The sequence below is a fragment of the Trematomus bernacchii genome, unplaced genomic scaffold, assembly GCF_902827165.1.
Source record: "Trematomus bernacchii unplaced genomic scaffold, fTreBer1.1, whole genome shotgun sequence".
Taxonomy (NCBI): Eukaryota; Metazoa; Chordata; class Actinopteri; order Perciformes; family Nototheniidae; genus Trematomus; species Trematomus bernacchii.
This window is the reverse complement of record NW_022987547.1, coordinates 5,242,969-5,266,691: the sequence shown is the minus strand read 5'-3', so window position 1 is coordinate 5,266,691 and position 23,723 is coordinate 5,242,969. Positions and strand designations below refer to the sequence as shown.

The following is a 23,723-nucleotide window of genomic DNA, read 5'->3' as shown; positions in this document are numbered from 1 at the left end:
TAGATTTTGATTTCTTTTTCACTGTGGGGCTGGAATTAAAATGCTTTAATCAGTGTTTGTTTTGGGGCGTTTTTGCTGGTTGTTATATAACAGAGTCAGACAGAAAGAGAAAGAAAGAGGAGAAGACTCACAGTCCAGTTGCAGCTCAGCTCCCTCGCCTCACAGGGTCAGACAACTGAGCACTAACTCCTGCCCTCCTCATCTCCCTTTCTCATGATGTCACGCACATTCAGTGATGCCACACACACACACACACACACACACACACACACACACACACACACACACACACACACACACACACACACACACACACACACACACACACACACACACACACACACACACACACACACACACACACACACACACACACACACACTTTAGGTTTTATAAGGCCTGCCAGTGGTTGCAACGCGTGCCAGTTTATACCGCTGTTTGTTTTAGTTATTGAACATGTACAGATCCTCAGTTCCAGAGTCACTATCATGTACGAACACACACACACACGTACACACACGTGCACACACGCACACCTCTTTCCCTCATTATCTCCTGTTTCTCTCAAGTCTTTTCCTTCAGCAGTATCAGCGTTCATGTGACAAAGGATTAGTTTTGTATGCAGAGAGACACCAAAGTGAATTGTAAAGGTGTTAAATCAGATTTGAATTATAGTGGGAGGATGTGAGCGAGAGGAAGCGATAGTGGGGGTGGATTTAAGCTGCACAAAAATAGAGTAGGAAAAAAGAACATTAAAGCAAAGCCAATATCTTCTCTTCTGTTATTCAGGTTACCTTTACTAGGAGGCAGTTTCTTTTTCACAGACACTGTACAAACGTGTGTCACTGTACCGGTTTGAGCTTGCAGAAACAGTGAACTCTTTTTGCTTGTTCTCAGTTAATCAAGGGTCTGGACTTTGATTGTTTCGTTTACTCGGGGTAAAAGCTTGAAAGACTCTATTGTTTCAATGACCTGCACTCCATGGTGCAGGATGTAAGTGATTAATACCTTATTGTACAAACTAGTACAGCTTGAGTCCCTGCGTGTGTGTTTAAAAAAAAAGCTAAATGTAATCAAAAGCACACATTTTATGCATGTGTATTAAAAATGTTTAAATTAAGGATCTCATTTAAATGCATTTTAAGTCATTTTCAGCAGAAGCACCACTGGTAGCAGTTTTTGAGTCAGAATAAAGATAAATTTTTCCACAGGTTTGAAGGATCTGGTCGGACACTTCTCGACCTCTACTCAATATTCACCCATTTTAAAATCACACACAGTTCATAACATCTGTCATTGTGAAGGGTGATGGGAGATGGCATGATTTAGTTCAAAATGTAGCTTTAAATGTGGATACTTGCCAAGGAAAGATCCGCACCGTGCCACATATGACGCTGAGTCCCATGTCTGTATGTATGTAAATACATTTATTTTCTCGCTTGTATTTTTCATTATTATCTCTGCTATATATGGTATTTTCTGATCTTTGCAATTCCAATAAGGCACCTTATACTAAATTACTGGAATATTTCATTATAGAGATCTTTTGTTCAAAGCATTTTTTTTTTTAGCATTGAAGATTGTGATTTATGTTTTTATTATTACACATCGTCTTCAGAGGGTCATTTTGTTGCTTGTTTCATGATACTTAGTTAAGAGTAATTTGGCTGCTACACAATTGCACGTTGCCCTTGGGACTCATGAAATACAGTTGGAATTCCCTTTGGACTCTTACTTTGAATGTCATTATTTTGGATACACGGACAAATTGCTGCTCAAGATGTGTCACAATTATACATTACTTTTGGTTTCTCATACCTTTCATCGTATAAATTACAATATTTGGTCATAAAATGTTATAATGTTCAAATATTTAAAAGGATGAATCATTAAAAGGTGATTTCTTCTCTGTAGTCCAAGAAATATATTATTAAACTCATCAGTGTGGAATTTAAATCCACACATGAACACAGAAACTGGTCACTTACTGGTTTGGTTAACCGAACAGTAATCCAATAAAATACCCAGTGACAACTAGTGGTTGGTTTTGGCCGTGCAGTGTTAATTCTGTTGCATGTCAAACAAACACATCCAAAAAATAATACCGGATCACAAGCTTAACGTTGGATTCCTCCTAAAAACCCAAACTAATTCCTGACCTATGATTCGGGAAACACATCTGTTTATCCACACAGTAATGCTGTTATGAAATACAGAAGCTCCACAAACTCTGGAACATGACTTCATTCATTTGATGTATTACACCAGGGTGCCAATAAATACAATATGTACCACTTCACAACCAGCACTTTTTCAAAGTTTATAATTTTCATAATACATTAAGTATTTTTTTTAATGTATTTTTTTAAATGTGTCGTTATATACAGTAGATTCACACATGTGTTTATATTTTCAGTCCATCACATCACCATATTTTGTCTTCTCATGTCCTTTTGATACCTCTGGTTCAGACACTGAAAGATAAACACAGGGAGAGACACACATAAAAACATTAAAGTCTGCAAAGTGCCTTCATTTGGTTTTTTATGACTGAGGAAAAGAGCTGGCATAGATAAATCTGCTAAGAATACTGATAGAAAAATGTATTCACTTCAATAAATTGCTGATGCATGTTTATTTAAAAATGACCCAACAAGGCAGTTACTACGTCAAACACATCTAAGTTTCATAACCTTCAAATATGAGCCATGGGGGATGGTGAGCCGGTCTGTGTCCACACACTGAACTCACCCTGTGGTGGAGATCTGTCCGGGACTTTTCCTGTCTCCAATAAGATCCAAAGGTCTGCGCATTTCTGCGTTTCCCAGCGAGTTACAGCATAACTCCCTACTGAAGACCCCACTGAGGGAGAACAGAGAGGACAGGTTAGAGAGGGGGGAGGTAAGATGGGAGGAAACGTTGAGAGTCTTGAGTGCTAAACCTTTTATAATATCAGGTTTAATTTCTCACCTATTGAAACAAGCAGGTTCCACTGTAGAGGATAAGGAAGCTTCTTCTGGAGGATACTCTGAATGGCAAATAAACAGCCAGCACCTGTAAAAGCAACAAATAAATGACACATCTCAATGACATCTCTTTTTGGGCTCTCCCCCTTAGTTAACTCATCTATCGCTTTGGTCCAAGACGACTAAACTTTAGAGTTAATTCGTCTTTTTCTATGTTTTTAAATGCTGAATGACATATTTCCTTGCGACAATTAACCTTTCACCGAGACATTTTTGTTCCGTTGGAGAAAATAAAGTAACCTTCACCTTATTTAGTGATGATGAAACGTTAAAAACTCAGTGTGACTCAGATTCAGTATCCTGTATCCATAACACTCATTTTTATTTTGACAACATAACAAGGCCTCACTGTCATCCTGCATATACAGGTTTTATTTTTCCTTTTGTTATTTTTCACCTGCTAAAGATCCAAGGAGGATCAAAACATTGCCAACTGTTTTAAGAATAAATAAGGCAGTCATTACTCCTTTTTCTATGCTAATGACCAATAAAGGAGCATCTGCATGTGATGTGTGTAGTATACCATCCTATTATAAGATAGGTGTAAATCTCTTTATATTCAAAGAAAGTCCAAGAATTAAGTAAACTACAAATCTAAACGTATCTTAATAAAAGTCATTACTCTATGTTGAGTTCAGGGTGCACCATGTAATGAAAACGCTCTGCTTTACTGATACCAGAAACATTTGCAGATTATAGCTCCCTCTTGTGGTAAACATTGGTCAAAGAAAATACAATTGTCTGTAGTTTTATAGGTCGAAATACTTCTTATTTGTTGTTAATCTATGGACATGTAGGAATTTAGCTAGGTCAAATATAATCATATGTGAGGTTCAGGGACTGATTTAGGAACACTAAAATAACCAGTGGCATGAAATAAATAATCCTCTATGATGAGAATAGAATAAATATGTGTTATTTTAGTGGTATTACACAATTAAAATATATATATTGTAGGTAAATAAAGAGTACTTACCAAGTACAAAGGTCCCAGTCCCCTTCATGAAGGCACCAGACTGACAGGCAGTATAACTCTGTAAACCCTGTAGGACCAAGTGACAACAAACAGACAGCTTTTACTACACACTTTAAAAACATGTCTATGCAACTACACAATAGAAAAGGCACAATGTGTGCAGCAGCTTATTCACTGGACAGTCTGTGCCCTCCAGTGATATTCAGGCTGCAGAGATAAGAACTCAACGTAAACACAAAAACCCACCGGATGTCTCGCTGCCACCGCATCGTCCACTTTGGTGAGACCGATATTAACCATTTTGTTGACGGGGATGAAGCTGGAGGTTAGATGGAAAATAACATTAGCTCATGCCGAGACTGTACACATAACTCCTCTGTTATAAAACTTCCGTACTGCAAACCAACAAATCCAGAAAGAGGGAGGAACAGCTGTTTGTGTGAAACACTAGTGACGCCTAACGGAGAGGAGGTAGTACTGCAGCTTCTCGCTAATAAAACGTTTATGTTCACAGGCTGCAAAACACAAAAACAGCACTTTAATCGAAGAAAGAGTGATTATTCTGGTTGGATACAAAAAAAGAATAAAACCTAATATAACATTACAATAACACAACAAAAATATAAATTATTAAGGCATTAAATAATACAACAACTAATAATATTATATGTTTTTTTTTAACCAAATATCTCGCAGAGGGGCGTGGGGAGTGGCTCCTTATTTTCATCTAAAGTAACAGACAGAGAATCAGTACTTTTGAAACAGGGCTGAAACAGAGGGGATTATGGGATGCTGCAATGCACGATCTGTTTGGTATTTAGAGCAAAACACTTCAGAGACGTGTTTTGTATATATCTGAGACCTATAGATGAAAAACAGTATAATAGGGGACCTTTACATTTAGACCTTATTGTATAACTTTGACCACTAACATGCTTGCAAATAATTGTAAACGTTAAGCAGCATTAACTTTAAGGCCCAGTTAACAAACTAAAATTGGTGTTTCAATAAAGTCCTCTCAGTATCCTGTCTTTTTGTTTGTTAAACGCCATGTGTGGCCCCAGGCTCTGCCACAACAGCAGGGCCCGCCGACCCCTCTGTTGAACCCTGACACCACACTGACCTCAAGATGTAGGAGAGAAGAGAAAAAGAAGAAGAAAGAGAAGACGGTGGAGAGAAGCCAACTAAGTAACAACACAGAGGCTTAAATTACCACCCATCTGTTTCTTGTTACACAGGACAAAGAAGAAAGAATAGATAGACTCCAGAGATGCAAGTTTTAAAGCCATAGAGTTGAAGAAAGGCTTAATATGTCTTAAAGACATTCTAAACAGAACACATTGACTACAAATATAATTTGTAAGGGATCAAATATCAACAAGCCCTATGGCATTTGTCACATCACATAAAACTACTTCTTATCTACAACTTGTTTTTATTTTCCATTTATCAAATAATTATTTAAAAAGAGCACTTCATACAGAAGATGAAGCTGGGAATGGGAAGTCAAGGTCCAAGGGATATCAGATTAAAACAAAAAGGGTAACACTTGATCTATTTCGTTTTTAAAGGCCGTATGAAAGCATTTCCTAAAAGGCGTATAACAAGCTATAAGGTTGTTTAAGGCAAATGCAACTATATAAATGTATAAATTAGTTAACTTCTTTACCTTCTCTTGTGGGCACACACAGATTTAAAGGGAAAAGTTAAGAACTATAACAGCTATAAAACCTTATTTCACATTTTAATATAAAAGCCTTAGATTGCTTTTATTACGAAACGACTTCCCATGTTCTGTGACCAAATCATTTCCTACGTTGTGCACAAGCATCATTGAATGGAAAACAGGTTAAGGTTTATTTTTATTTATCATTTTACATTGGAAAAGCAACGGTCAGATATCCCCTCCCCCCCCTCCCAACTTGACTTCCATTCACATATTGTAGCTCTTTTATTTCTAGGTGATTAATGTTTATATTCTTACAAAACAAAGATTTCAGACACAATCTGTACACTCCAAAATCCAAATCACACCCCTCCCTTCGACCCGTCGATGACAAATAAGCTAACATGGGAGCCAAATCTTTAGTGCAGTGTTGAAAACCTGTTCGCACACACACATACAAAATAAACAATCAACGAGTCGCATGTACATCTGTGAGTTACATGCTTACTAAGTGTCTGGACTCCTCACCTAAGACACGAGAGGAGACGTTAAGCAGGTGCGCATTGTAGGAAATACAAGGAAGGCAGGCGATTAAGGATAAAATTGACAGAACAAATTTCACTTTGACTGTCGTGGTTCCAAATGAGATGGTTCAGTTCATAAAACCACTTTCCAAAGTACAATTCTCCTAAAAAGTTGTGTAAAAGGGGGGAATTCAAGTTTTACGCTTCAAGACGTCTCTCACATGGAAGATTTTTTGTGACAATGATGGTGTGCAGTGTTTTCATGGAAAATCTGGAAGGGCAACACTGAGGAGGACTCACTTATTAATTCAGGATCAGGAAAGAAAAACAAGAATCAAGTAACAGGGTTGAAATGTTCAAGCCCCTCCCCCTTCCTGCCCAAAGAGATGTGACATAAAAAGGTCCCATATTGTCCATATTTTTTATAACGTTCGCCTTCAAATATCACCAGGACAAAAACATGTTTCACAATCAAATGTTTAAATAAATATAGCTCCATTGATAGAATTTCTATTAAAAAAAAATAACCCTTAGAGCAAACTCTCACACAAGAAACTGCCACCCTCCCCCGACACACATACCACAACCCTGAAGGTGCAAAAAGACAGGTTGTCTGTTAAAAACCAGCGAAATAAGACTGACTGGAGGGATTTAAACCAGTAGATACAGGAGAGCCAAACTACGGGTCATAGTAGACTTTGGCAGAGATAATGATCAGAAAAGAATGTCAGAGAGAGATGGATACTGTGTGTCCGGAGAACAATAAATTATTATTTTGTGATCACGAGCAAGCAATTTCTTATACGGTGACCAACAACCATTGTTTCTGTTGCATCATAACAAGACAAGAACTTTAAAACACCCAGAACTGCTTTTTAAATACTAACTGGAGAATTTTGAAAATGCTGATTGAAAGAAAACAAAAATGTAATCCAGTTTCTTACAACGTGGTACCAAAAGTCGAATCAAATTGATAGAAAAAGAATAAACTGATGGGGCGAGAAACTTTCTAGAAAGAAATTAAAGCCTTTATTTGGCAGCTACTTTATTCTATAACAGTGAAGAGATTTTAACCCACCAATTAATGCTTAAATATGAATTTTAAAATGGTGTAATATGGCCCCTTTATGAAGAGAAAAGTCATACATTAACCCTGCCCATAATAATAATAATAATAATAATAATAATAACCCACGTTGAGCTTTTCAATGTCTTTCAGTACACATTGGCAGCACAAACACATACATACACACGCACTCATACACACTCAATACTGGTAGTGTGATTCAATCAGTGAAATATATCTGATGTGTGTGGGCTGCGTGGGGGGGGTATGACGGACAGGGAGGCGGCTAAGGTGTCGATGACCGTGAGGAAGCAGCCCTGTGCACCGGAGAGGGAGCAATACAGTGAGAAGGTCCATGTCCCGTTGTACCAGCTGAATGACCGGGGTCCCCCGTTCGCACAGACGTCACCACACCCACAGCTGGGGGGGGGGAACTAAAGTGGATGACGACAAGTGTCCATGTTGTGGTCCAAAGAAGCTTGTCCAGTTCTTCGACAAGATAACCTTTTCCCCCTCGCATACAAAATCCATAGCAGCAGGTAGAGCTCGAGGGTCTCCCTCCTCGAGAAAAATAATGAAAAAAATAATACCTTTTCCCGTCATCCAGCAAGCAAGCTATGGAGAATTACAGTTCTGGGAAGTGGCAGATGTCTTTTTGCTTTTACTCTCCTTCCCCTCCTCCATCTTCTTACCCCTCGAGTCCATCAATCAATCAAGCTACCAACATTGTCCTCTGTCGTTAGTCTCTTGTCAGCAATTTCCCCCACTTCATCCCCGCTCCCATCCCACAAGTCCAACCCTGCCCTCTCCTGTTCTCCCTCCTCCTCCTCTCCCAGGCGAGGGTGAGGGCAGATCATCGCTCGGGCTCCGACTCCAGGGCCAACACCCGCTTGCGCTCGCGACACTGCTTCTTGTGGGCGGGCCAGTCCCTCTGTTGGCACTGGGAGCCGCAGTAGCGCGCCACCTGGCAGCGGCCGCAGATGTTGAACTCCCGGAGCTGGGGAGAGAAGAGACGCACGTTAATGTTTGTCCAATTTGCAGGACTGTTTTACACATTTTCCAAAATCCAACTGAAGCATTTCATAAGCTTTTCCAACACCTTAGCAACGTGGTAGACTACATAATTTGTATATATAATACACATGCAGTATTGCTAATTTCAGATGAAGAGAGAACATTGCAATTTAATAATTAAGTAATTTTTTCACGCTTTTTCAAATATAAAGCAAAATAAAATCACACAATAAGATATTATGCATAATCAGGGTTTTATACAGGTGCTGGAAATCCTTAAAATGCTTGCATTTTAAATTTCATGGATTTTTTCCTACATCATCCCTGAATAATTTCAACAAGATTTTTATTTTTATGTTTAGAAATTAAATGTAAACATTATCATCATTACATAACCACGAACTTCCTCATTGTCACTCAATGACTAATTGATGGTTTACATATGAAACTTCTTTGTCATTTTTAGTGTTAATAGTAAAAATAAATGCTATTTAGAATTTGGATTGGATGAGGGGAACATTTTGTAGTTTTCATTTTTTCCCCTTATAACATAAATAAAATGTAATTCAAAAACGAAAAACATGAAATGGATTCAAATCTAACAATAATATCATAAACATGCAACAAAGTGTCCAGGGACAGTACATACCCTCCTCTCGATGAGTGAACAAGGAGGATAGTGACACTCGTAGTAGGTGCAGGAGCACTCCTCTTCCTCCACCAGCTCCCCGTTAGCGTTGTAGTAGCGTGTGCGGCTCAGCTCCAGATACTGCTCCTCCACCGGGTCGGCCGGCACCTGCTGGATGGCCAGCCAGTACAGAGACTGCTCTCTGCACACACAGAGAACATGGGGAGAAACGTTAGGCCTCGTAACAATAAATATTAGGGATGCTCCGATAGCCAATTTTGGAGCCGATCGCCGGAATCAGTATCGGCCGATACCGATCGAGTGGGTGGGGGCTATGAGGATCTTCCATTTAAAGTGATGTTTAAAACTCAGTTAATGGGGCTCATTCACTGGCACTTCCACAAACAACAACCAACATAATTATTACATTCAAATGAAGTACATTATTCAAGTTTACATTAACTTTGGATAATAACACAAATAACGGGAGCCTCTCTTTTCCTCTCTCCCTCCCTCTCCTGACAGCCTGTCAGTATCTCCTGCAGCTCACTGATCCAGTAATGAGTGACCCGACAGTGAAGAATAAATATATGTATAACTAGTTTAGCTTGTTCCAGAGGTAGATACAATAGCTAAGTGTGTTAGGTCTAACTCCAAGTGTGTGTTTCGCTCCGCTCACCGGTCCGTCACAGCGGGTGGAGCTGCAGGATTTCTGCTTCACACACGTTGCATACCGCTATTTTATTGTCATTTTCGGACACCTTAAAATACTGCCAGACTGGTGAAGCCATTTTGGCGAGCTTGTTTTGCTGCGCACAGAGAAAAGTGTCATGTATTTTACATCATGTGATCGGCTCTCACGATTGGCCTTTATAGAGAGCACCGATCGATCGGCAGAGAGTGAATATCGGCCGATATCGATCGGAGCATCCCTTATAAATATTGATGAATACGCTGTAAGAAACCGTATATGATGGGCTTTTAACCAGAGGAACATTAACGTTTATCTATAACTCTCCATAAAGTAGAAGTGTCAGCCAAACAAAAATACAAAACAACATGTTTTAATCATTAAATAAATAAGAAAAAAAATGTCAGTACATGTCAGAATCAGGTAAACATTTACTTATTTTTCTGAGCAATTGCTTATATCTATTTTGCGGTCCCTCGAAACAAGACAAATTGCGGTTGTGGAACACAGGCTTTGCTATTGCCTCACAGAATCAGACTGGCTTTGCCTACAGACACAACATCCAGCTCGTGCAGTACGCTATGTTCCTACACAGAGATAGAATCATAATTCAGCCACTTAAAAAAACGATAGCTGTGGTCTTACCTCTGTTTGCTGGAAATCTCCTCCGGCTTGGGGCTCCAGCCCACTGGCACCAGTCGCAGGTTGTCTAGCCGGTTGTCCACGGTCACAGAGTTGATGTGGATGACCTGAAAGCTGGGGGCGATGCCTCCTCTGTGCTTCTCCCTGGGTCAAGACAAGTATCAAGATAATAAGTCAACCAGTCTCTCAGCAGTTACAAAATAACAGCGGCTCATTGAGATGTCATCCACTGATGTAGACGTGCTGGGTAATGTCCTTTGCGGCACCTTGTTTTATAACACTTTGGTAATTTTAAGGACAGCATTTATTAGACATAAGAGGTTTTATACTTACTCTAGGTAAAAAAAATATGTGTAGCTCACCATACTTAAGATAAAGACCAATAACAAGTGACTGTTAATGCCAAACTTTTGAGATAAAGTGTACTGGTCCACTGTTCCTTTTGACATAAAGCTGATGCAAACAGGAAAAGTCTTTGAAGGACAGAGTCAGCTACTAAGAACCAGCCTGCACGGGTATAGATAAAAATCCTGTTTCTTGATATAAGAAGCACAAAGAGAAACGCAGCTGATGCAACCCTAGGTTGTCCAAGGTTTCAATGATGGCTGCTGCAAAGTGCCCTGTTAAGCATTCATCTTGCAAATGTAACTGTTTTTGATCACGTTCTTACAAGTTTAGGTTTATTATGACTCTTTACCTCAGACAGACAATAAGTCCTTTGTGAATATATGAACAAATTACTTACCAGAGCAGCTCATGCAAAGGCCTTCCTGCCCAGCGGCCTTTGCCAATGTCGAAAGCGTAGGCAAAGATTTTAGCTCCATTGCCATCTGCATCTACCTCCATGCGCGCCTGGAAAAGAGACAAATGTCCTTTAAACATTGGCAAAATCAGAGAATGCAATTTCATCAATACTTTTATTAAACATGCAGACTTGTAGCTGAATCCTAATTGATTACCTCAAACGCATAGTTTTCCACAAGCGGTATGTCCTGTTCATCAATCAGTGTATATTTTGTCTGAAATCAAAGAATGGAGAGAAAATATGTTAATGTTAAAGAACCACAACTACTACATTATCAGCCATCTTCTCATGACCTGCCAATCTTTTGGGCGCTTTACATGAAACCCAATGCGTAAAACAATATGAGAAAACCATTTAAAATAATGTAAAGGCTTCTCCCCTAGGGATTCACAAATAGCTGTTTCAGTAGAATTTATTCAAATACATTTTTTTTTAAATCAGCAAACTATTCAAGAATGTAATCTTAAAAAAATAAAAAATGTTTTTAGCTACAAGTATTCTGTCCTCTAAATAGATTATTTCCAAATGAGGCTTTAGTCTATACTTATGCATGCAAGTATTCTGTACAGACTTGCAAAGTCAAACAAGACTGCTTATTAAATATAGCATGTTTTCCGAAGGCTAGTACAATAACAAATGATGAGCAGTTGTAGGTATGTTCAAACACATATTTTGGACCTACAGGTGACAGCTGCAACACAGACATAAACATAACCCTAAAAGTACACGTCATCACGAGAATAAGCTTCAGCTGTTTCGATCCAACATTATATCAACCACATCTGGACTCGAGATGTTGCATGTTTTTAAAAAGGACCATCAGAGCCTCGTGTTGATCTGTATACCCGAGCACCTCTGTAGGAAGGTGGGACTTCCTCACACGCACGTGACAAGATACCAACACAGCAGCCCCACGCTACACAGAGCATGGTACACCTCAGCACAGGGTGGTGGTGTCCACATACCAAAAGGTTTAAACATGCAATGTGACACTTTGTCTCGACTGCCAGCCCATTGTTAACAGGAGTGACATTATAAATAAGGTGTGTGACTCCTGACTGTAGATGTGTCACTCAGCAGGTGGGTAACTGATTCCTCACAGATTCAACTGAAAAGGCTCTGGACCCTTTATCTTGAGTGTCTTGTTGTGACACACATCATTCAGCCATAGTTTAACGCGCCACAAGTGTTGAATAGTGAATAAGGAACTAAAACACAAAAAAAGATGCACGTGTACGGCCACAGATGTTGAATAAGTGTGCCATCCTGTCTATGCTTTGTCACGTTGCACAAAACAAATCAGTTGATGGAGCATAATGGCTTCCTCATTAGCAGACACTTCACAGTGTAATCCAAATAACACAGCTAGCGTGGCAGTGCTAACACTAACACCGACCGTTATAAAAGATAACAACCACCGTCGAACAGAAACAAATAAACACTATCTCCATTTCTACCCATCACCGGTAACGAGAAAATACGACCCCATGTGTTTACATGTGTGTTATTATTCCAAGGTTTAACGCCAGATAACAGTAACCCGCTACATGCTAGTTAGCGTTAGCTTCGAGACTGTGTGGTGGCGGAGACAGAATACCAGTCTGCCTCGGCCGGCTCCTCTAATCCGTGCACTGCGAGTGAAATCACTAACGCTGTGCTACTCCAGCAAAGGTAATGGGTTGATAACCATTAAAGCTGTTCACCAGCATCGACCCGTCACTGCGAAACCATTTTCCATCGCCTTTTGTGGTCCCCGCGGGCCCTCCTACCCCGGCCGCACATGGCAGTTCTGGGATCCAGCTCACCTTCCCGGCCACACGGCCGAGCCGCACGATCCCTAGCTTGAAGTCCGACATCAGGAGGACGGGCGGCGCAGACACGTATCCAACCGAACCGGTGTTCAGGTGTAAAGCTCGCCGGGGCAGCCCCTCAGCCCCGCTGTGATGCCAGTGTGGATGAACTGGGTGTCTGTTCGCCCTGACTCCGGGTCTCTCCGGCAGCAGCCTAGCCTCGGTGACACACCACCGCTGCTGCTGCTGTTAGCTCAGGAAAGCCGAGCTGCTGGGGGCGGGAAGGAAAGAGCCAACAGTGAGGCCGTCCAATCAGCCGGGACGTTACGTTTTCTCTCATACGTAACGTCCGATCATGTCGTCCAACAGAAAACGACTATTTTTAACGACTGTCTGTTTCAGGTATTACGTCATTACACTCTCGTGACAACTTCCACCTTTTTTCGCGCGAAATGTTTGACGGGTGGATAGTGGCCAGTGTCAAACATGGTTCAACAATAATATTCAATGTGTCAAACAGTTGCTTGACCCACATTGTCTTCTTATGAATTATTCTATTTCATGTCTATTTATAATATCTTAGTCACCTCAAAAAACGTTGCTACTTTAAAAGATGCCAATCCCAAAGCTGTGTTGATGTTATTTTGGGGAGGCACTGAACATAGAATGACACTAATAGGAAAATCTATTTGCTAAACCTATAACTGAAGGATCAGATCCCTCTTTAAGAAATACAGTGTCAACAAGTTTGGACCTATCTTCAAGATAACCTTTTTGATCAGAAACAATTTATTTTTCAAATGCTTCATTGATGCTATCCAGCAAATACTTATTTGCAAAGAAAAATAAATGGCACTAATGTGAATTGCTCCTTTTGTGTTTGAAAATGAAACAACCATGCTTGTATACTTTTACATCTCAAACCGCAAGTTATGTTGAATATGACTCTCATGATTTTTTTGATTTTTTTTTAACTTTCACTGAATTCACAAATCAAATCAAATCAAATCAAACAAGGTTTATTTATAAAGCACATTTAAAAGCGATTTTTGGTCGGGCCAAAGTGCTGTACATGTAATAACTACAATCACATAAAAACACATTTCTATAATCACAATAAAAGACAATAAATTACAACAGATATTTAAAAAGAAAACACAGGGTTAAAGTCAGGAGTCGTGCTCCGCTCTGACTAAAAGGCCAGGGAGAAGAAGTGTGTCTTAAGAGTAGATTTAAAAACCCCTAGGGTCTGGGGTCAAAGGTTATTTATATATTTGCACAATGTAATTGTAATGAAGGCTAACATCCATTGGCTGAACAGGGGTAGCCTAATAATAATGGCATGTCTTGATGTCTATCTTTGAGTTTGGTATTCAGTTCCTTTAATAGATCCATGCCTTTTACTCATCTGCTGAGCCGTATTTGACGTAAAAAATGTTGCTGCTAAATCAGCTTGATGATGTGAATTGAGTATTGTAGCCTATATGCTGTACATCAGTGTCACATCCATCCACTGAAAATATAAAGCAAAAATAAAGAAATCATTATAGAATGACTGCCCCTTTTTGAACATATATATATTTGAACTATACCTGCAATTTATACTTCCACAAATTCAAAGGAATGTACAACTTATTATTTTCATCCCAACACTCATTGATGCTCAAAGTGCAGGCCCTATCCTTGTTTTGATCCCTCAAAATGATCTTAAGGACCTGACACAGCAGCGTTTTCTTGCAGTTAGCAAAGCAGGTGAGCACCCTCTAGGGATCAGGATCTGTATCACAGAAAACTTAGAAGATTTAGGAATAATTAGGAAAACAGGAGTTTTACTTTAAAAACGTTTTCATTCATTGTTGATGATCAGCAGGGTTTCCCATCAAATCTTATTTCAATTATATAAGGCATATTTATACTAATTTACTTTAGTTAATTTGTGTATTAGTGTATTGAAAAGTTAAAGGTGGGGTAGGTAAGTTTGAGAAACCGGCTCGAGATCGCTAGAATTTGAAAATACACAACCGGAGAAAATCTGCCACTTCCTTACAGAGCCCCTCCTCCAACACACACGAACGCGCACATGACCAATGAGAGCACGAGATAAGTTTGTGCACAGATGGAAGGCTGACAGGCAGGTAGGCCATCCAGTTATTTTAGCCGGGCCGGCTAAAATGATTGGTCGTACTTTTTACAGTATTACGGCTTCCACAGATGACATTTTTTAATGGATTTTTTGTCAAAGCACTTAAGATATTCATTGCTATCGGGATGTTAAGAGCATTCCATGGAATATAACAAAAAGTGTATCTCGAGCCGGTTTCTCAAACTTACCTACCCCACCTTTAAACATATGTAATGTTGTTCTTAAGAGGAATAGCATTGGTGAGTTAAAGCGGTTGCCTTGTGCCAACTCAACGTGTTTGCAACATTACATTTTTGTGTTGTTGTTTTTACCTTTTTACGTATACAGTAGTCCATGCGCTCTGTCTGAAGTTGATGATGTAAAGCCTGCATGGCTAGTTCTTCCCATTACAAAACAGCTTTTAATGTTGGAAACAATAGCAGTCCTGTGCCTTTGCTTTTCCCATTTTAGCTGAAATGAGGAAGCACCTTGTCTCAGCCCGAAGGCACCACTTTTTTTCTCTCAATCACCCCTATCGAGTTACTCACAGACGTGGAGCTGGGAGGTGTGGCATTTCCTTTTGTGGGTTTGAATTTCTTGAGATTTGATCTGTTTCCTCCCAAATACATGTGTAGCTTTAACAACAAGTCTTTCTTTTAAGCTTAGTTTTTAAAAGTGATGGGATGGAAAAGGATAGAAACTCATGTGAAGCCTTTTACTCCCCCTTTAAAAAAAACAAACAATTGTCATAATTGTTCTCTTCAAGGAGTTAAAAGTAAGTTAAGGGGAATATTTTATCAATTGCCTCTAGGATTTTATGACAATATTTCATTGGCAAATTGAATGAACATATATGGAAATTAAATTCCAATAAAAAGTCAAAATAAAAGTCAGCACAATGACTCAAGAACGGCTCATACATTGATCATTTTTGTTTCACACAATAAACTGTGAAACACAGTTTATGCTTTGTTTAGTTGAAAGTTTGTTTAAAAAGATACATGCAACACCAATGTAGATGAAAGTCAGGACTTCTTGTGTAATCCTTATATGATAATAGCTTATCATGGTATATGGCATAATCACATTGTTCAGTAATACATTTACGATTATAAACTGGATATGTTAGTAAATGTTGTGGAGTCGGACACACCCTACTGTTGGTTTATAAATGGAAACTGCTTCTACTAATACTTCTTGAGATGCTGGTTGCAACCAAAACCAACTCACTGCAGAGTCACTATAAATGAATGAGCCTGGCCATCGATGAAACAGACCATCCTTCTAAAGAACATTTGTTGTTATTGTCTCTGAATTCATAAGCTTTTCCAGACAGGGTGTTACTCACTTTATTGCTGAACAGAGCTGTCCCGAGGTGTGGCTGCACCTGATCTCTGGGCACACACATATGATGAAACTGTTTATCCATCACACCTCTCCGCCCTGGAAAATGTGTTTATCCTCTCCCACAGTTGTTTTCTTCTCAATATGTACATAGTTAAGTAAGCAACTTCCAAATGAAATTACTAAACTGAAACAATCCTTGGCTGGATGACATCTTTCTCAACTGTTAGTTTAATTGTACAGCACTTTGGCTCGACCAAAAATCGTTTATATATGTGCTATATAAATAAAACTTGATTTGATTTGATTTGATTTAGTTTAATTGTTTTAATAATTATCAGGTTATCATTATTCAGAATGCTGATGTCGTGAACAATGTTTAACAAACAAAAGAAATAAATAAATTCAATTTTGTTGTCATGTGAATAGTTTGTGAAGAGTTTTGTCTAATGTAAAGTTACAAAAAAAAGTCATTTAATTGTTTTAAAGATCAATTGGGTTATAAAATAGTTTGCATATACAAATGGGGATATATAATATAAAAGATAAGGGAAAAAACATTCCTAATATAACAGTGAGAGGCATTTTAACAAAGTCACCCCTCTTAACTGTTTATGAACGTTTTTTTTAATATCAGATAGTTCAGACAATGTTTTCTGATATTCAAAAATGTAAAACAATGGCAAATCATCCAAACCATAGTCCAATGTTTTCAATGCAAAAATAGGCAAAGTTCTTAAGTGACCAAAAAAATATATTTTTTAAAGGTGGAGAAACTGGACATTAAAGAAGGTTTTAAAGAATGAAAGGTATACATATGCACATTGTGATGTTAGCTTTTTATAAGGCAACTACTAGAATATAAACACCAGCTTGTGATTTATTAGGCAACAACACAATTCTAAGACGGTTATCAGCTGACGCCCAAATCAAACAACTGAGAACCAGAAGAGCAGAACGTTTTTTTTTCCTCTCAGCTCTGACCTCTTGTGTCCATGTTACTTCCGTGTTCTGCTCACCTGTTCCACCTGTATTACTGCGCCGCAGCTGACTGTAGGTGCGTCTCGATGCACCTGCTGCGTTATTCTGCCATGACCGAGGAGCTCACGACCTGCGATTTAACATGCCCGTCTTCACCGGAGAAGACTTTGGATGTTGTGAAAAGTAAACCGATGGATTTGGAGCAGCCTATTTTCTCGGTGCTGAGCGGCGGGGTGAAGCAGCAGCAGCCGGCGGAGGGGGACACCGCGGGGACACCGGCTGCGACCACCCCCGACACCGAGTCCGGGATCTTCTCCGGGGAATGTGAGCTGTGTGTGGAGCATGAGTCCGAGCTGGACTGGTTCTGTGGCACCGAGCAGAGACTCATCTGCTCCCACTGCGCTATCGTGGGTCCCTGCCACGGACACTCTGTGACCCCTGTGGCCACCAGAGTAACCGCAGTCAGGGTGAGTGAACTGCTAATATTGTATATTATGTCTGTTTTTAAATGTATTGCCTGAGTTTTGGCATAGTTTTATTGATATTAGCTTTAGAAATGTAAAAGGTAGATATGTTTTCTTTATGAGGATACCTTCAGGGATAGATAGTAGCCCAGGAATGTTACTTTCACTTTGTTTGAATGTTTGTTTAAACCTTTTTATTTGCCCTGTTATTTGCTGTTAGACAGGTTTAACAGATTTTCCTCATCTGCATTAGAACATATCATTCTAGATCCTTTTAAGTTTATTTTATGAAAGAAAATGTGGATTTTTCCTACTTCATTCACTCACTCTGTTGAGGATTGTACCTGTTATTAAGTAATAAGGACTCACTTAAAAGTGTGGAGAATAATGCTCACATATTTGACAGTGTAAAATGTGTAGTTAGTAATCCTTTCTTGGGTGCGCCACAGTTTGCATGTAGTTTTTCTAGCTGATTCTTATGCATGGTATTTGAAAAGACAGGATTTTCTTGTTGCGTCTCCTCCAGCTGATGAGTATGTGTGTGTGACTTTGTGTGTGTTTCAACAGAACCATCTGGTAGATGTGTGTGAGAAATTGCAGCTGCAGGCTCTGAGGATTGAGAGGTTTATCGAGCAGACGCTGACAGCCAAAGAGCAAAAACTTCAGGTGAGAAACACATGTGATCCCCACCCACTAAACCACACACTAATGATCACACACAGAGGGGCCAACCTCAATACAAACACATTATCAAGTGAAGCCAACAATATTTCACAAGCAGCCTATGTCGGCTGGCTCTGCTTTATGAAAAGTCCCATGTGACAATCTTCATGTGCTTTGCAGACACGGGTTGAATGTTATGTATGTGGAACCTACTGACCCTTATCATAAGGCATTAGGATTCTTTTCATTGTCAATTCATGTGTCAACTATTTCTTCTGAATAATTGTTCAATCTAAAGTATGTCAAAATTAATTTAAAAAATAGCATCATCCCCACCCAAATTGCTTGTTTAGTCCGAATAACTGTTACAAACCACAAATATTCAGATTTCAATGATGTAATAACGGATATAAAGCTTGAATTAGTGAATGATTGACATTTTAGCTGACCGTACATGTGAAACCGTTATTGTCACATTAGTAGGGAGGAAACATTCACAAAATGTCATGTTTCATGTTTCAAGTAAGAATACAATTGTAGTTATTTTGAATATTATGGATTTTAATTGTGTATTTTTCCCACTTTTCCTTTAACTATTATAACAGTAAGCTATTCAGATAATTTTAACCCAAAAACACAATATGTTTACTAGGCATGTATAACTTGCTGATTCAGCCATTCGACAAAGCAAAGGTTGCCTCTTTCAGTGCACCCTTATTTATTAACCTCCCTGAGCACAATGGGTGTCTCAAGTTTTCAGAGGGTTACAAGTTACAAGTTAACACTAGGAAATCAAACCTCAAGCAAACAGTAAAGGCAGGTAAGACAAATATGTAGATACCTTATCTGAGCAAGAATCAAGTCCCCAAACAAATGTTTTCTGTAACAACATTGCACACATTTAAACTGTGAAAACAAAGCATTGGATTGAGAATCTGGTCAGTGAATCTTTGTAGCTGTTTTTGTTTGTTTAAGGCCATTGTGTGAAGTGTCAATAACTACCTGCTTTTATGGCGCCCACTGTCGATTGGCTGCATGTGTGCAAAGAAACATGGGCGGGACACTATTTTATCCTCATGTTTGATTAATTGGATATTGTTCTGTATGACAACCACTGTCTGTCACTAAAGATCCCACTGAAAGAAGAAAACAGTCCTTAATGATCTCTGCCCCTAAGACCACTTGCAGACAGAATTGCAGCTCGATAGGCTGATCCCCAAAAAGAGAATTTTATAGTTCAGTTAAGGGCTTGGAGGCTAATTCAATTGGAAATTGTGTTTCTTTTGCCAGATGTGTTTAACCTTTCCCTCTTTCTAGGGTTATGACTTAATGTTATTGCCTACTTTGTGTGTTGTTGTATCACGGTTTTGAACGTATCTTGATTTAGACAACTATTGCTTCTGTCTTGCAAGACATCCTTGGAAAAAAAGGAAATCCCAATACCAGAATGAACCTGCTTAAATCAAGTTTTTTTGTCTTCTTTTATTTTCAAAAGTCATAAAATGCTTCAATACAAATACCTACATTTAAGGCAAGACATACCAAAATAAATAATAAAATAAAATAAACATAGACACATGAACAAAAAGAAAGAAAAAAGCAACAGTAGCAGTAGTAGCAAAAACTGCTATTGGTAACCATTCTCCCTCACAAAATCATCAAGACTACATCTCAATTCATCTGAGTCTCTCCAAAATAAGTTGTTCTTGATTTTCAACTATGGAAAGACCCAGACTGAAGTCGCGAAAAAAATTAGCTTTACTTCTTTATTAACAGCTGGGGGGATTGATTGACTTGTATTGCCTGTTCTGGGAACAGGACGGAGCTGCCATCCATGGAGGACCTTTACTCCCAGCAGCTCAGGAAGAAATCCCTCCGGATTATAAAAGACCCCCATCACCCCAGCCACAAACTGTTCTGCCTGCTGCCGTCTGGCAGGCGTTACCGCAGCATCCGGACTAAAACCACCAGATTCAGAGACAGTTTCCTACCACAGGCAATAAGACTGTTAAACACCTGAACTGCTGAAGCAAAATCTGTTAAACACCTGAACTGTTGAAACAACATCCATAATATTCATCTGGCTGCTACTTAGAAATGATTTATCTATCTATCTAATATATCATATTCCAATAACTTGCATATAGACTCTTATTGCACTATTTCACTATTTCACTTTTTTAAACAATTTTTCTTTTCCTTTTTGTATTTACTATTTACTTGCACTATATTTTTCTGTTCATCTGTGTTTTGTGTTGCACTGTTGGAGAAGCCTGTGAACTAAGATTTTCATCGGCATAACTACACTGTAGCTATGTTCGTATGACTAAATAAAGAACCTTGAACCTTTATGTAATGGTCGTTTTCACAAAATGTTGCTTAAAATATGTTTTAGTGCATGATTTGAAGATTTTTATAAAATTGGAATCATTACACATGTGCTCGAGAATCTTAAAAGTTAAAATAAACCTGTGTTATATATGAAGAGATTTAGTAATGCAATCAGATAAAAAACATGTAATTTGTTCTCCACCAGAAGTCTAACATTTATTTTCCTTCTCTCTGTTGGCGTAGGTAGGGGCGAGCAGGACCAGGGAGCATATCCTGGCTCAGGTCAGCGCAGCGCGTGAAGCCCTGGAGGAAGAGGAGCAGCGTCTCCTGGAGGAGGTGCAAAAGGAGGAGGAGCGGGTGGAGCAGTGCCTCCTCACCCAGAGAGCCCACTGGAGCAAAGCTTTGGCAAATCTGACGCAAACACGCTCCGGCCTGGTGCACACACTGACGCACACTTCAGATGCACAACTGGTGGTGAGAGACAACAACATTTTTGTTCAGGGACGACTGGGGGATATTTTTGAACAAAAGAAGAACTTGTGCTAAAATAAGTGTAACCTGATAATGGTCATTCATTATCTATAATGCTTCCTGTGTTTTCAGACCAGTGTCCAGGAGATAGCTGAAAGGTAATTTGTTCTACTTAACATTTCTAGTGAATATTTCTTTCTTTCTACATACCAGAGAGGTCACATTTGTTCTTCTCTTGCTGTTTATCAGGGTGGAGGCGGCGGATGGGGTTGGGGAGCCCTGTGACACGGAGCAGCTCAACATGAACTCAGCCTGTAGCGACAGCAAGCTGCTGAGGGGCCTCTGGGCCACTGCAGTGCTGCTGGGGCCAAACGGTTAGTGCAGTGTTATTCGATCCTCATGGAAACCTGATAGATATATCAGGATCATTGCCCACAACTATAATTGTAGTTAGCATAACTGCAAATAGGTCTGTCACAACATTATAGTTTCTATTCCCATTTATTGTGGACAAAATGACCCAATAACAATTTTATCAACAAAGAAAAAAGAGAATTAATCTTTACCTTTTTTAATTGTGCATTTTTCATCACACTTAAAATACAACTGTATTGACGTGGACAGAAAGTCCATAATTACAACTGTACAAAAGTGTACCAAAATAAATGAAATCTTAAGGACCCTGAGTTATTTACACAATATTACAGACCTTAATAGTCATAGTAGAAAAAGCCCAGGTTTAATAATTGTGTTATTAGCTACACATGTGCTATTCCCACAATGATAAAACATTTCTACTTTTTTTTGGGTATATTTTGCCCACAGAACTTGTCTGAACTTATCTAAAAATATATTGTTCATAATCAGTAATATACATGATCCTGATGTATATCTCTCCCTAGCTGGAAACAGCAGTGATTGTTTGGGGCCTGGAAGGTTTTGTGTAACTGAGCAAGTCTTGAAATAAAATGAAGAAATAGTAAAGGTAAATAAATAAAGAAGCAAATTAAAACATACATTCAATTTACTGTATCTCACAATTTTATTTTAGATAATTCTTTACATGATTTTGGTACATTGAACAACATTATGTTTATTTATCAAGCAATTTTTTCATCTATAGGTTTCTGACCATTAATCCATATTTGTCCTCTTCCCACAGCTTATGGATCATTTTATTTGAAGTTTGATGAGCGCACAGTGAGCCCTCTCCTGTCCCTGTCTGACGACTTCTACACTTTGACCTTCTCCAACAAAAAACATCGCCAACCGCTGCCCTACGACCCGGCACGCTTCGACTGCTGGCCCAACGCTCTGGGCTCTCTGTCCATGTCCTCTGGCACCCACAGCTGGGTGGTGGATGTGGGGGAAAGTGGTGCCTTCAAGGTGGGGGTCTGCTACACCTCTCTGGAGCGCAAAGGCTCAGGGAACGAGGCTCGGCTGGGGTACAACAGCCAGTCCTGGGTGCTATCTCACTACGACGGGGACTATTCCTTCTGCCACGCGGGGAGGAAGGAGCCTCTGCAGGTGGCGAGGAGACCCCAGAGGATCGGCCTGCTGCTGGACTGGCCCAGTGGGACGCTGTTGTTCTACGAGCCAGACTCCAGCACTGTGCTGCACTCCTTCACACATTACTTCAACGCCCCCCTGCTGCCAGCGTTTGCAGTTACTGACCGCAGCATCACCATTCTGCACTGACACGCAGCCAAAAGACTCAATGACCTCAAACATGTGAAGATATTCTCCAATGTAAATATGATCAACAGCAAATTATCCTCCATCTGACTGTGCAGTTATGAAAAGGCGTGAATTTGTATTTATTTTATTATTAGCTGCTGAATCTTTATTTTTACTGTTTTTAACAATTTAATAGATTTTAATTTAGAAATAATCATATTATTTAACTTTATATGTAAAACATTATAAATTAGTGCTGTAACAGTATTTTATATGACTGATGATGATTGGTTTTTTATTTGAATGTTTTCTTGCATCAGTTTGATCTGTGTATTATAGACTCTTTACAGAAAAAAAAAAAATTCCACTGGTTGATTCAGGAATGTTTGTAATGTTGACAAAGTAACTCTCAACAGAAATATTTTATAATGATGTTACTGCATTATGCTCAGTAAACCAGTTACCAGCTGAAAATCCCACATTCGTTCTTTTCTGCAGGAGCAGAGTTTTGTTTTGTGTCTATTTGCCATATCAGTTATCCTGTTTAAGGACTCGGCAGGAAAATAAGATATGCCAAGAGAACCAAAAAATAAAGTACTTATATTATTACAAGTAAACATACAAATACCACAAAGTGAAAATAGAGTAAATCTATTAGTAGTCCTTGATTGAAAATGTTACTTGATATGTTGGAAATACACTTTAAGTAATAAATTGAGCAGAAATGTGTCCTCTTTGTCTTTAATAATTACTCAGAGGTCGAAGTGATATCTTCACAATGTTTGTTTCATATAACCAACACTCCAAACCTCAACATTATTTAAAAAATAAATAGAAAAGAG

At 39.1% G+C, this 23,723-nt stretch overlaps 3 protein-coding genes across 3 annotated transcripts; 1 reads left to right on the top strand and 2 right to left on the bottom strand.

The window, feature by feature from the left end:
• Positions 1–2,307: 2,307 nt before the first annotated feature.
• Positions 2,308–4,421, bottom strand: tmem141 (transmembrane protein 141). The gene is made up of 5 exons (XM_034123371.1): positions 4,249–4,421; positions 4,003–4,069; positions 2,971–3,054; positions 2,752–2,862; positions 2,308–2,474 (listed from the first exon to the last, which is right to left on the bottom strand). The coding sequence occupies exons 1-5, from the start codon at positions 4,300–4,302 to the stop codon at positions 2,413–2,415; spliced, it is 378 nt and encodes a 125-aa protein (XP_033979262.1). The 5' UTR covers positions 4,303–4,421; the 3' UTR covers positions 2,308–2,412.
• A 1,430-nt stretch (positions 4,422–5,851) lies between these two features.
• zmynd19 (zinc finger, MYND-type containing 19) lies at positions 5,852–13,163 on the bottom strand. The gene is made up of 6 exons (XM_034123133.1): positions 12,844–13,163; positions 11,193–11,252; positions 10,979–11,085; positions 10,237–10,377; positions 8,922–9,102; positions 5,852–8,255 (listed from the first exon to the last, which is right to left on the bottom strand). Exons 1-6 carry the CDS (start codon positions 12,892–12,894, stop codon positions 8,112–8,114), a joined length of 684 nt encoding a protein of 227 aa, XP_033979024.1. The 5' UTR covers positions 12,895–13,163; the 3' UTR covers positions 5,852–8,111.
• A 4,143-nt stretch (positions 13,164–17,306) lies between these two features.
• On the top strand, positions 17,307–23,610 carry bspry (B-box and SPRY domain containing). Its single transcript, XM_034123132.1, has 6 exons — positions 17,307–17,742; positions 18,307–18,405; positions 20,977–21,207; positions 21,337–21,362; positions 21,454–21,578; positions 22,367–23,610. The coding sequence occupies exons 1-6, from the start codon at positions 17,362–17,364 to the stop codon at positions 22,900–22,902; spliced, it is 1,398 nt and encodes a 465-aa protein (XP_033979023.1). The 5' UTR covers positions 17,307–17,361; the 3' UTR covers positions 22,903–23,610.
• The last annotated feature ends 113 nt before the right edge of the window (positions 23,611–23,723 follow it).